Source organism: Helicoverpa zea, chromosome 14 (assembly GCF_022581195.2).
Source record: "Helicoverpa zea isolate HzStark_Cry1AcR chromosome 14, ilHelZeax1.1, whole genome shotgun sequence".
NCBI classification, from domain to species: domain Eukaryota; kingdom Metazoa; phylum Arthropoda; class Insecta; order Lepidoptera; family Noctuidae; genus Helicoverpa; species Helicoverpa zea.
Genome location: NC_061465.1, coordinates 7,914,079 through 7,928,421, shown reverse-complemented (window position 1 = coordinate 7,928,421; position 14,343 = coordinate 7,914,079). Strand labels below are relative to the sequence as shown.

The following is a 14,343-nucleotide window of genomic DNA, read 5'->3' as shown; positions in this document are numbered from 1 at the left end:
CCCCATACAAGTCTTCTCAATCACACCTACAATTACACATATTCCATTCCATTCTAAATATAACCGTGCTAAATCTTCGCAAAAACCACTACATCTACTTTAGTTTTTGCGGCCAGTACGTTACTCATAATAAGTACCTACTGCTCTTGTTACTCCACCAAGGAGTGTCGTGATTGCAGCCCAGTAAATAATAGAGCGTCCTCCTTACATGATATGTTGCATCCTTTAATTGCAGGACAGGCTACTCGATACGTGGAACGTAATTTATATTTTTTAATTTACTTTTTGTTTAAGAATATTCTTAGCGATTAACGTGGACGTTTTCGTTTGTAAATGTATGGACATTATTTGTAGAATGTTGAAGTAAAGATTTAGACAATAAAGTAGTTTAAGTCGCAATTTTTTTACTCATCGAAGAAAAGCGAACACTATCATGCCCTAAAGGCTAAAGGCTACTAAGATTCCTGAAATCTAAAAAACAGCAATTTTACAGACAGAACATTAAAGACTAGACTAGGAACTAAATAGAAATGCATATTTGCGTGCCTTCAAGCAAAATAGTAGAATAAGTCAGGCAGAAAATGTTAAAACAAATTGTAATAACATAAAACATTAAAATCACTCGCAGTCAGGCATCCGGATCTCCTTAAGTTATGCAGTTATGCACTACATAACTGAAGACACGTCGTTTGAAAGACATTATTTACTCTCAATTACTAGAACGGTATAAAAACATACTCTGCCAACCGGCCGTAAAAAGAGATAGGAATCAATCACGCAATCACGGTACACGATTAGAAACATTGAATAACAACTGATAGGTATTGATCGAAAAGCATAAATGCTAGTTTCAATCATCTTTTTATTGTTGAAGATGTGCTCAGTTGAGTGTACTGCAATCGCTTTGTCAATAGCCTAATTAAGGCCAATCTTAGTGTAAATGAAACTATGCGTGATTGTGACATGAGTATTTCATTTGTATTTGCATTGCACGTAAGACCCGTTTGAAACACTCGAAAATCAAAAGTTGACACTAGAAGCCTAAAGATTGGAACAAGAATTCAGGATGAGGCTGTATAACAAGGCAAATAAACTAAAGAATATTATTAAGAATAACAAATATACTACACATTTTTTTTGATAAACAGAAACAATAATGTTTGTAGTCACCAAAAGGCAAGAAATAATTGCCAATAACACAAGCTGTCAATGATGCTCAAGTAGAATTTAAACTAATGGACAATGGTGAACGATAACGGATGTAACCAATTTATCATTTGTAGTAGCGAGCCCTTTATTCTTTCCTTTACTCTCTCTACGAAGACATAAATTATACTGTTAGTGTTCCTAGAATATGATCTCGATCCGATAGGAAAAATATATGACCAATATAGAAGAGTATAGGTACCATTACACCTATTACACCTATTAAACAGACATCCAAAAATAAACTTTAAACTCGGATATATTTTGGAAAATTAGGGATCCTTTTGGGTAAGTAGTTTACGTGATATTTTTTACTTTCTGTTGTTATGATCACAGTCATAAATAAGATTCTTTAAAATGATATAACTCACCCTCCGTTCTTCATTGCTTTAACGAAGTCGAAACTACAAAACAAGAAAGTTAAAAAACAAAAGACAAAAAACGTGCTCCTTGAAGAAAACTCGTCTGGAAATAAACAGTCGACTTTTAAACAAGTTGCAGTAGCTTCAGAAAATAATTGCAACGACTTAATTACACAGAGTTTTACTTGACATTCAAATATACAAGTCTATGAGGAATAAAAAGTAGTTGAAGAAGTGTACACAGTACGTCAACGCTTGTAATGCTATGGTAATGTGCCAATTTTCTCTAAGGGTTTTTATTTCAAAGAAGTTTGAGACGACTGTTTACATTTTTTTTTTCAAAAGTTTCGTTCCAAATAGCTTGACGCCAAAATATTTGATGTGGTATTGTGATATCACCAGCCTACCCTGCAATATATAACGAAACAAAGATTTACCTACATTCATACCCATCTTTACTGGCAAGCTGTTTTCGCACTAAAGTTTAAAACATTTTAGACCACACCGGTTGACTAAACATAAGTTTAGCGTGCAACCTCTATAAGGAAATTTCAAATCTCAAGTCTGACAATTCAAAGCTAAAACTTCAAACAGAAAACCTCTCAACTGCATGGGCGTTAAATAGTTTATCGTAAGCGTCGCATCGTCTCGCCGCCAACAGCCGAATGCAATTGAGCCTAATAAAAATTCAATTCTCGTAATATGTCCTGTCTCTATTTACTACCTTTAATGCCGCTGCACCGATGCATACGATGAATACCTAATGCCCTTTGTGATTGGTGGTCGTTTTGTGCAAACTTGAATCTGTCTGGCGTGTTCTGTGCGGACAATAAAAGTAAGTACGTTCGTTGGAATTTATTGAGGACATCATTAAACAAAGGTGCCATTGTTGGATGACCTTGACCTTTGTCAATGAGGGATTTTCTTTTCCTTTTTTTTGGATTCCTAGCTGATGCCTAGAGTGCGCCAATTTTGGTACCTACGTTACTTCAAGAACGGAGCTTTATACCTAATCAACATCATATAATTTTGAGTTAGAGTGTATGTGAATGTATTTATTTGTAGTTTCATTAATGTAACTTACTAAAATTTCAATACATGCGGCGTAAGGCACGTTGAAATTTACCAGCTTTCATACATTCCACATGTGATTCAAAGTGAACCAAAAGGCATACCAATATCAAAGGAAGCCACACTTGATTAGTTCGGTGAATGTCCTGAATATTGCAAACATCTACGTAAAACGAGGTTGAATGGTTTCGGTATAAGGTAAGGCACAAACCTGTGTACAAAATGTCGTCGCCGAATGGGCCTGCGTCCACCGGGCGAGCTGTCCAGTGATGAGGACCAGCCGTCAGACCGCGATAGTGCCGTGTTCCTTGCCTCCGTGGTCCTCGCGCTTTCCAACAAGATCGCTGTGTACTTCGTTATTAACATCGTGTGTCACTGTTGCTTGACCTTCACTTGTAACTCCTACACTGTGCCCATTTGATTAAACACTTCGAGCTGCGAATTCGGATTCCGGATGCTAAACGTCGATATTTTTATTAATTGGCTAAATCTCACTTTACTGCTTAATGGATCGCGTGTTTATTTTTTTCGCAATATTAAAAGTTAAAATTTCTTTCCAATTGGTGTAACATCGGAAAGCAACAAGTGAACTGACTGCGCCGACATCCGCACGGTCACGGTGTGGTGACCACCAACCATCACACGTTATTATCCCTCCGACTAAACAACGGGATATTGTGAATTATGCGTGACACCCACGCGTAAAAGTCGGCAATAAGAACGAGTTTCAAAGGAAAAATAATTATACATTACGAGGATGTGGACGCATATGAAATTGCACTAAAGACCAGACATTAATAGGTTTTTATTGCCTCAGGAACTTCATCAATAGACTATTCCTAACAATTAGAGTTTGCGAGGTAGTGGTGCCGTACAGAACGGTACTTAATCTCTGGATCTTTTGAAGCGATATCAAAAAATCTTTAGCTTCGTTCCCAAAGCTTGGTGGCCTTCGTCCAGCAGTGAACGATTTAGGCTCCTACGACGAATAGAAAACCACATTATTTTATGAGTAGCACGGAAAGTATTCACTCCGGAATGCGGGTGAAACCGCATATAACATCTAGTTGGTAATAAATAATGTAAAAGTAAAACAAAAAACGATAGACTACCTATACTATACTACCTATAAAGCGAAACAATATTGTCCACAATGTAGTCAACAGTCTCGGATGGTGCTAAACACAGTCATTTGGCATTAGTCACCTGTTACCTGCAGTAGAATCCTCAATTTGCACATCCGCTGTAATCTGGAATTGCTAGGAGTATTTAAACCATTTCATAATTGCGTACCAGTGTCGTCATTTAGCATTACTTCTGTAGGCGCAGTGAGAATAGATGGATTCTATTTTCGCAACAAAATTTCTCCAGATGGAGATGGAAACATTAAGTTTTTTTATTATTAAAAATCTTAAATTGTATGCTCTGTTTACTATGCAAAACTATACAAGTTCTAATGTGAATTTAACGAGCAAAATGCGATGGGTGAAGTAATCAATAGCAAACACCTTCAAGGTGCACCTCAAAATAATGTATAGAATTCGAGAAACCCTATAAGGGAAATACCTAAATTGTTTGAACAAGCCTACATAAGATCAATATCTTTAGAATTAAACGGGTTAATTTTGCATAAATATACATTGAAATGAGTACTCAGCTGCGACCGATAATTGGGCAAATGAGGAAGCCATAAAAATGTATGAATATCCATAGCCTTTTGCAAGTTGATTCAATCAGCTGTCAGAATAAAAAGGGTATCATTATTGTTGCTAAATTAAATCAACATTGATGTGATAATCACATAGGTTTCCACCAATATAACGCCTCTGTTAAAAGGTCCTATTTTCCAATTGAGGAAATTAAGACAGTAATACATACTGTGATAGATGAACACTAAAGCCAAATTGAAGTACATAACTGGAGGTCAAAAAGAAAACTAAGACTCAAAGTTCACACAGCAAAAAGTATCATTAGTACCTAATCAGACTGATTGCTCGCAAAACATCTGCAGCAGGAAGCGACACAGAAAACGGCGCAGTACTAAGACTACCGACAATTGTTGAAAGGGATGCGGCAATTACTGAAGACAAAATGGCCGATGTCATTGAACCAGCATTCGATGGAACTCCACAAATAAACCATCCATGTATAGGAACAGTGTTTACTACATGTGTACGTATTTGGCTCAAGGATTATTTATCAACGGACGTGTTTATACAAAACATTTATTCCGTTGATTGGAACACAGATCATTGATAGAAGTATTAGGCTCCAGCTAGATTGAACAGACGCTTCTCGGAATTTATTAGACATAGAATCACTTCGATTTGTTGTTATTAAATATATAAACAATTTTATTAAGAAAATAAATGCTTATGATATGGATATAGCTTTGTTTGTTGTTATTTAGAAAAACATAATAACTATTCACAGTCTTCTACAGGCTAGATCTAGCAAAATTCTTACTCTAATCATTCCACACGACCAATCTAACTTAGACCCATTACAATAAAAACAGCGATAACATAAGTTAGCTACATTATCACTACACCGCTTGACTATGACCTCCAAGAGATATATCTAATTATACTCCCAACTTCTATCTTAGAAACTGCATTTCACATAGGTAATGACTGCTATAAATATCTTTCATGGTGCGTTAGCCTTACCGACGGGGCTGTTGTTGTTAGCAACTTATCTCGACGATCTACCAGAGATAATTGCAATAGTCCACTAGCTAGTAATACGGCTTATAAAGAAACTTATCTGGGATCAGACTGCTTATCTAGGGACCTTTCTGTTGACGTTTGATACTTTCGACGTTTAAGGACAATTGGTAAATGTTTAAAGGTCAGCCAAGGGCTTAAAGTAATTACGTTCTGATCTACTTTGGGTCACGTAGGTATACAATTTATGGTCGAGAATTTTAATGTTTTGCATTATGGAAAAAAAGTTTATTTAAATCTCAAATATCATAAACGGAGAAATACATAACAACAATGAAATAGTGGACATAAATGAGCACCAAATTCAGGTTAAGAGTCCAATATAAATTTTGTATGAAATCGATAAATTCACTTGCAATAATATCGCTTCACATACTTCGCCGCCCACACACAGTTATATTTGATGCTAAAACAGTTTCGATTTCACTGGTTGCTTGAAATTCCTTTAATCATCGAATTCCCAGACTGTAATTGGAGTGTGTAGGCCTCAAGTTCGAGGGTACTATGTACTTGATGACGGCTAGACCATATATGGACCAAGTAACTGGATAGCAATAACTGCGTATTGATCAACTACATATGTGGCATTTTCGTGTTGACATTCATGAATACGGGCAAATGTGATACCAAAAATATTTGCAATATTTCAATTAATGTTTTCATTTCTTTGCAAACAATTTGAAGATAATATGAATCAATAAATCTGGACATCTTTAATGTCAAAATCTTTGCTCGGATTACGATAGAGATAAAGATAGATAGTCCGTCTTAATTGTTCTATAATTATGAACATCTATCAAGATGAAGCTCAACAACGCCCATAATAAAAGTAGAGCAATTGTAACTTCACAATAATCTATTACTGTAGTAATTATGATGTAATTTGTGGCAGCTGCAATAGCTATCAATGTCTTCTTGAATGTATTGTGGAATGAAAGAGAAATATCAAAAACCCCAATCAACTTAATTGATACTAAAAATTTAATGAACATTGGTGGTGTAACTTATGGAAAGAATTTGCTATCGAACAAAGACTTTGTTAGTTTAGTGAATACCCATGTTGTTAGAGAGTTTAGAAAGGCAGTACAATCATGCAGAAATAATGTGAACATAATAATTGTATTGTGACAACAATAAATATTATTTATCAATTTAATAAAACACGATCACATCAATTTAAGTACGTAGTAGCATAATGACACATGGGTAAATAAAGCTTTAGAATTTTTTAGAAATTATCAAATAAGGTTCACCACGAATCACAACCGAATTACATACATGAATATGGTGGAAGAAGCTAACTATTTTTTTACTTAAGAGCTAGCCTTCCCGACCAATCATAAAAGGCATATCAATAGGCACAAACAAAAACATTGACTATCGCATGATTCAACTGCTGACGACGATGACTGTAATCAAGTTCCTAGTAGGTAAGCAAGTCTAAACAATAACACTACTCAGAACAACGCAGTGTCTACAAAACTGCAACTTACATATCCGATAGTATAAAATGTTGGACAATCGAAGGACAAAGTTGGACAGTTAATAAAGAAACAGTTACAGTTTATTAAGAGGGTCAGTTTCAACAAGCACAAGAACTCTCAAATGAAATAAAGTCATTGTCACAAGAAGGTAATGACTTCCTGGAAGCACTTTCGTTGCATCTCGTAATTCTTCGAGATATGGATGTAGGCAGATATTCGAAGCTTTATACCTCTCCAGTAGAATTGCAAGAGGCATAAGTCAGCCATTAATTCAACGATGAATTTATGCCTCTCAACCGTATTATTATTATTAGGAGTTATGTTAATAACAATCAGTTAGTAGGTGTCGATTAGGTCATTCGAATTGACAACATCGCGCGTTTGTGCCTTAACCATGTTTCTACTATCATGATTCAGTGTATACCTATGATCATCAATGTGACAGTTGCATAGTGTGACGAAATGTGATGCTGGCACAGTCGTTACTTGTTTTCAAAGGTCGGTAAACTCTAATTAAGCAAGATATAGCCTTTATACCTAGACATTTAAAGCAATAAGAGTTGGTTCCCAACTATTCACAGTAACAGCACACAATCACAAAATTCACTCAAAATAAGAAAACACTTGGATTCTCAAATCGGTTCCAACATCACTTGCGCTATAAGATAGCTGAACACTTTTCACAATTGCGATGATGAATATAATTGCGGTATTTTCGCAGTGCGCACGCGTCTGCGTCGCTATCCAATCGTCCGATCGGAAACATCGGCGCCGGCGCACTGCCTGCCTCGAGGAGCGGCGAGCGCGCGCGCAGGACTACCGACCCACCGACGGGTTTAATTTGAACTTGGAACTCTACATGCGAGATGCAATTTTGGACGTGTTTTTATTGGGCTTCGGTCACCGAGGCGACGGCCGGTAATTACTTCAAATACCACATGAAAGGTGCATGGCCTTTAACCAAAACAGCCACTGTTTAGCTACCGTTTTTCTCTTATAATTAAATAACGATTTTCCTCTTAAATTGAATGCCCATTCAATACGGCTTACATAAGTCATTCTATTAAGCAGAAGTCTGACCAATTTATTGCAACGTCTATACTTTTTAAATAAAAAATATACCACCACAAAGTCGGCAAACCCTTTGATATTGTCGAAGAACATTCCTTTTCGCATCCATTTCTGCAATAAAAAGTACATTCAGGGCCTTAAAAGGGAAGCGATCTCAAAAAATGTTATACAACTTTCCTTTTCAAAGGGATGGGGACGCATTATGTGGAATAAAGTTATCTGGACATAGCCTTTTATGGGACGCAATCGTGAGTCGTATAGTAAAAAAGGTCAGTTGAAACGAGTTGGTCATTACATAGAATGGTTCGCTAACGTCCGTATGAAAGTAAAATTTATTTACGGCGGACAACAATATTTATTTATATGCCTAAACTGAGCTATGCCCATTAAAATGAGCGTAACATTTGTAGTCAATCTTTTTGCAACTCAAAAATACAACGGTTTTCAAAATTTTCTTGGACAGCCATTTTATGTTACGGATGTGGAACATAGCCAAATTGCTAGCTCCAAATAATGCCAAAGTCTCAGCATTTCTTAAACTATTTCGAAGTTTAGAAGTACAATAAAACAATTTTCTATATTACTTTTGAAACTAGCACAGTATGAAAATTGTTCATATAAAATTACTAAACCCATATTATTTACTATGCCTAAAATTACAAATGCTAAAGTTTGTTGGTTTGGCATTTTATCACGCAACAAAGCATTGATGTGGTATTTTTCCAGAAGTAGTCTATAGTCTGAATTGACACTATTTTTTATCATAAATTCTAAATTCCGAACTGAACTGGTGAAACCGCGAGCAAAACCCAGCATGCCATTAAAACACAAGCGAGAAATTAAAATAAAAACAAAAAATTGTTTCGTCCATATCTCTGGACGGTGATTTTATGAAATTTATATCAGATGTACGTGGAAAAGCGTGCCTTTGAGACGCACGGGCTAATGAAGTTGAGCTATGAATACATATTGGTGCATTAAACAGTGCGAATGGTAGCCAGTGCATAATTAATTAAGATGCTGCCCCTTTAGATGCGCATTGAAGCAAATTATTAAGATCTTGGTAGTGATAGACGTCTTGTATACTTGGAACTTCGAAAGATATACTTATTTCGGTAGCCACACTTTAGGATATTTTATTTTTAATTCTGCTTTTGCTGTATGTCTTCGGCTTTGAGTGAAAAAATCGAAAATGCATTCTTACTTTAACTTATTTTTTTTTCCTTTCTAGGAAGATAACTTACGACACCTAAGATGTTTTCACTCTAAGGCGTCGATATAAATTCAAACAAATAATACCTAGTTGATGCACCGTCTTGTCCTCCGCTTTGTTTACATAATATTTCCTTATTACATGCTTCAATAATAAAATACTTATTTATAGCTTATCATCTTCCTTATCTTAGTGTGTTACTCTCTTAGAGCGTTTTATAATAAGCCAATAAGCCTGTTACTGTTACGTATAAACTTTAACTGCTCGGCAAAGACCTCCAATCCTGTTTGACAACTCAGTAAAACATCATTTCTAGAAGAAATATTAGCATCAATTACAGCAAAATGAAATAGACTACGTATGCAAAGGACAAAGAAGAAAAAAAACTTATATTAAAATCAGTTTGGATTTCATACACTGTCCTGTTTAAATAAGTCGTCTTAGGTTCCTATATTTTTCATTTGACTTACTTCGCAAACCTCGATTTTCGAGTTCAGTGACACTAACCCAGTAAGTATGAAATAATATTTATTCAAGTGCAAATAATTCGAGCACGTTCCAATAACACCTTTTTGGTCAAATGTTAACAAGGCTATATTTAACAAATGTCCATACCTAATAATATGTATGTGCTTCACCTAATATTACTATTATTTTACCTTACCTAACACAATATTTTATAAACATATTAATGACCAATTGATGCACCTGTAAAAGTCCTAAGTTCCTAGCAGTAAATAGCAACTCCCTACATCTAAATATAACTTAGATAATCTACAAGGTGTTGATTTGCATTTGTGCCATACTTCAGGAGGAGGACATAAAATACGTAAATAATCGATTGGAATTACAGTAGACGGGAAATAGCTAATATGCACTGTTTTTTAGGGTTCCGTACCTCGAAAGGAAAAAACGGAACCCTTATAGGATCACTTTGTTGTCCGTCTGTCTGTCTGTCTGTCTGTCTGTCTGTCAAGACCCTTTATCTCAAGAACGCGTGGACGTATCAAGCTGAAATTCACATGAAATACTCAGGTCTATTGTCCCTTTAAGCTGTGAAAATATCAATCTTCTAAACCAAGCCAATCACAAGATACATCCGATTATGTCGATATTTTCAACAAATTTTCGACACTCGCAAAGGAATCAAAACCTACAGGATACTTCCCGTAAACTCAGAGTCTTGAAATTTGGCACGAAGCATTGTCATATAATGCAAATATAGGAAAAATTTCGAAAATCTCATTTTTTTAGTTATATAATATAAAAAAAATATTTTAATAAAATGAAACTTACTACCTTATTTCTCACGAACGAATAAAGGTATCAAATTGAAATTTAAATCAAATACCAAGGTTTATTGTCCCTTTAGGCAGTCAAAAAATCAAACTTCTAAGTTAACGCGATCAAAAGATACAGCAGTTTTACCGACACCTTAGACGAATTTCCGTCACACGCTAGGGAGTCAAAACCTACAAGGTACTTCCCGTGAACTCAGAATCTTAAAATTCGGCACAAAGCAACGTTATATAGTACAGATAAAGGAAAAATTGCGAAAATGATAAATTTGAAGTTACATAAAATATTAAAATATTATTTTTGCTTACATGACATAAAATATTTTTTTAATAATTATAAACTTACTACCTACCCTTTTTCACATGAACGCGTTGAGATATTAAAGTTTTGAATAAAACGTGAAATTCATATCAAACACTTCTTATATAATGGCCTCTAAACTGTGAAAAATTTTAAATCATTCAAAGGTCATTGGGCACCTTAGTATGAAAACCATACCCACGGCGGATACGAACGAAATATAGCACAGTATAATGATAAAGGCTCTGATTTACTATGGCATTAGTCGCATCAATGTGAACCATGGGAATCTAGAGAAAATCAGGTGTAAACATCAAATATTTTCCTCATTTCAATGGGGAATTTAAACGACCAAGTTTGACGGATTTGAGAAATCATTTCTTTGTAGTGAAAGAGTATACTCGCCGTTTATTTCCATTGTCATCAGGTCAGGATCTGATGATGGAAATCCTGAGAAATCGAGGGCAACTATCAGAAATTGTAGGCATGCATAGGATTAAAACTTGATTCTCAGATGTATGTCTGGTGATACTATCAAACAGTGAAGGTTAAGAGCTTATCTGATGATGGAGACGTGAGAAAGTCGAGAGAACTCGGTATGTTTTAGTTACGTCGTGTTTGGGCTTATATTATTCGTATTGACGAGAACTTTTCACAAAAGTTGAAAATAAAAACTTTTTACAAAAAAAAACAACTTCTCAACAAAACTGTTTATATGCATCGGTCTAGATCTCGGTGGTTAAATAAATATAGATGCATCCTCTAGCTAGACACCGACTTCTAGACCGATGCACCTAACATCTTTTTAATTTCTTTCTTGCTTTTGTTTTCTTGTTGCTTTTTTATATGTTTGAAGTTGGATTTGTTTGTAAAATGCTACAAAATAAAATAATGCCGACTTTATAAAACAAAGAAAGGGACAGAATTACACTTTTGTCAAGGCTCTAGAAACGTAAAGCCAGCAGCCCCGAATCCTACTCTCTAGAAGTCGTTGTTACAATTCGAAAGCTACAAGTCGTCCGGCGGTTTCGAAAAAACCTGAAACTGGGGCTCTTTAGGTGATTAATCCCTCAAAAATAAAAGATCCCATTCCTGCAATGGCTGCTTTAACCCAAGTTAGTAGTGAATTCTCATCACCTAAAATAAAATAAGCTCCAACACAAGGTTACGTTATAAATTGTAAAGGAGTTCCCATAACTATATCTGATCTTAGCTGTCGATCCCACAATGGCAGTCAAACCTATCTTTGTGGAAAGTCTTCGCCAATACGAATAAAATATCCCCAAACACGTGGTAGTTGCAACATACCGTTCGGGAGTTCCCTTGACTCTCTGTAGTCTCCATAATCAAATCAGCTCCAAACCTTCACTGTTTACCAGTACCCTCAAAAATACACTCACATGTCTGGTTATGACTCGATGCGTGCCTACAATATTCAAGAGTTGCCCTCGATTTCTCAGGGTTTTCAGATCCTCATCAGATCCTGGTCATCCGGATTGGCACCTTCCTTCTTTATGAAATGTCTTTAACAATAAAAACTAGCATTGCAACCTGTACAATCCTCTGAAACTGCTTGTCTTTTATATTTTTCAAACGATCCTGGACATTCGTCTCCATGGAATTTTAATAAAATATTTATATTCAAAGAAACGTCATACCATTCTCCACGATTTAAAACTACTTTGATTCATGTCCGCCACTTTTTACAAAGCGGGTCAGATATGCCCCATGACCTTTAAGACACGTAAGACAGTTATTTTCAATCAGATTTCTGAATGATGGCTATAAAATGTTGTATATAAATAACTTCAATAAAATAACTTTTACAAGGTACTGGCCTACTATTTTAGTTATATTATAAAATAAAAAATATTAACTATTTTGACTCTCACGAAATTACCATATGATTGTTCTAAACTGAACGGTTGGCGCGAAACTCACTTTTTATCTGTACAGCATTTGTACGGAACCCTCGGTGCGCGAGTCCGACTCGCACTTGGCCGGTTTATTTGTCATTGTAATGTCGTAGTATTTCAGAAGTAATCCAATTTTATGAATGAAAATTATGAATAACCGTTGCGTATGCTTTGTGTTTGCGTTTGTGTGAGGGCGCAGCACGGTTTTAAGGCCAGTAACACACGCGCCAAGTTTAAATACGGCTAGATGAAATTGACGGAATTCCGAAAAAAGAAAAAATACCTACTAATTTTTTTGGTGATTTGGGTCGAGAATCATTAGCATAATTACGTCCTTGAATATGGCACGGATGCAAATCAACAGCTTGTATTTGTTCACCAATGTGTAGATTACGACGAACCTCCTACAGTATGACATCAACACGTGGGAAGGTAAACAGAACTGGTACAATTAACTATATATAACAGAAATAAACATTAAAATATGAACTTGGACTGTGCTAGTATTACAGATTAAGGTGATAGATTAATTAATGAAAGATTTGATTATGTAGGTATGTAATTATAAAATTAAATAATAATAATAATAATGGCGTCCACGGCCGATTTCGGCCACGGCGGCTGTTCTCAGTTAAAGAGATCAGCCAGCTGCGCAGGACATATTATAGTGCACGAGCATTTGCGCAGACACAAGTGCACTCCCTATTCCTTCACTCTCATAACCCAATGGGACGGCAATCCGACACGACCGGTAAGAGATCAGGCGCAGGACCGACATTTACGTGCTCTCCGATGCACGGGTGTATCAATCACCAGCTTCCAGGCTCCGGGCTGCTTTGTGAAAGTCTTCTAAAACCCACAAAGCGATTTCGGCCCGACTCGGGAATCGAACCCGAGACCTCGTGCTCAGCAGCCGCACTTGCGACAGCTTGACCAACGAGGCAGTTTAATTAACAAATTATAAAATTACGCGTATAATAAATACATATATATATATAACATTGTTTAAAGAGTTGCGAAAATACCCGTATGTTTTAGCATTTGAACTCAAAAGTTGTCTTCTGAACCGAATCTAACAAAAGAACATCAGATAATACTAAGGTACTCTGATAGCAGTCCTCAGACTACTGATAAGTCTATCAAAAGCACAAAGATGGAATTCATGGCTAATTGCTTTCTTTTGTTAAAAAATAAAACAAAAGAGATAGGTTGCAACGTAAAAAGATGAAATATTAGATAGAGCTAGTATAATAGTAGAAATTGCGATGCATTGACGACCTCGATGGCGCAATGGTCATCATGCCGGATCGCCGAACCTGAGGTCCCGGGTTCGAATCCCGGTTCGGTCGACATTTGTGTGATGAGCATGCTTGTTGGCCGTGGTCTGGGTGTTATGATATGTATTTATAAATATGTATATATGTAGCTATATGTAGTTTATCAGTTGTGTTAGCACCCATAACACAAGTTAATAAATAACTTACCATGGGGCTAACCAACCGTGTGTGAAAAAGGTGTCCCAACATTATTTTATTTATTTATTCTGTGCAATAATTATTACAGATAATTTTGTCCGTATTTTCAGTTACCTACATATTTCTGTTTTTTTTTTTTTTTTTTTTTAATGTCCACTGTTACAAACAGAATACCGACAAGAAGAAAAATATAACACATAGTACAAAGGCACAGCTTATT

At 35.8% G+C, this 14,343-nt stretch overlaps 1 protein-coding gene across 2 annotated transcripts in view; it reads right to left on the bottom strand.

Moving 5' to 3' along the window:
* Positions 1-14,343, bottom strand: part of LOC124636273 (protein sprint) — a 201,310-nt gene that overhangs the window by 119,679 nt on the left and 67,288 nt on the right. The window contains exons 1-2 of one of the 2 annotated variants that reach the window (XM_047172298.1): positions 7,387-7,598; positions 2,851-3,096 (exon numbers count right to left, since the gene is read on the bottom strand). The exons of the other annotated variant lie outside the window; for it this stretch is intronic. Of the exons in view, the coding sequence (XP_047028254.1) occupies positions 2,851-3,005 (155 nt within the window). The 5' untranslated portion in view covers positions 3,006-3,096; positions 7,387-7,598. Of the gene's footprint in view, positions 1-2,850; positions 3,097-7,386; positions 7,599-14,343 lie in introns of those variants that run through there. 2 annotated transcript variants of the gene reach the window in all.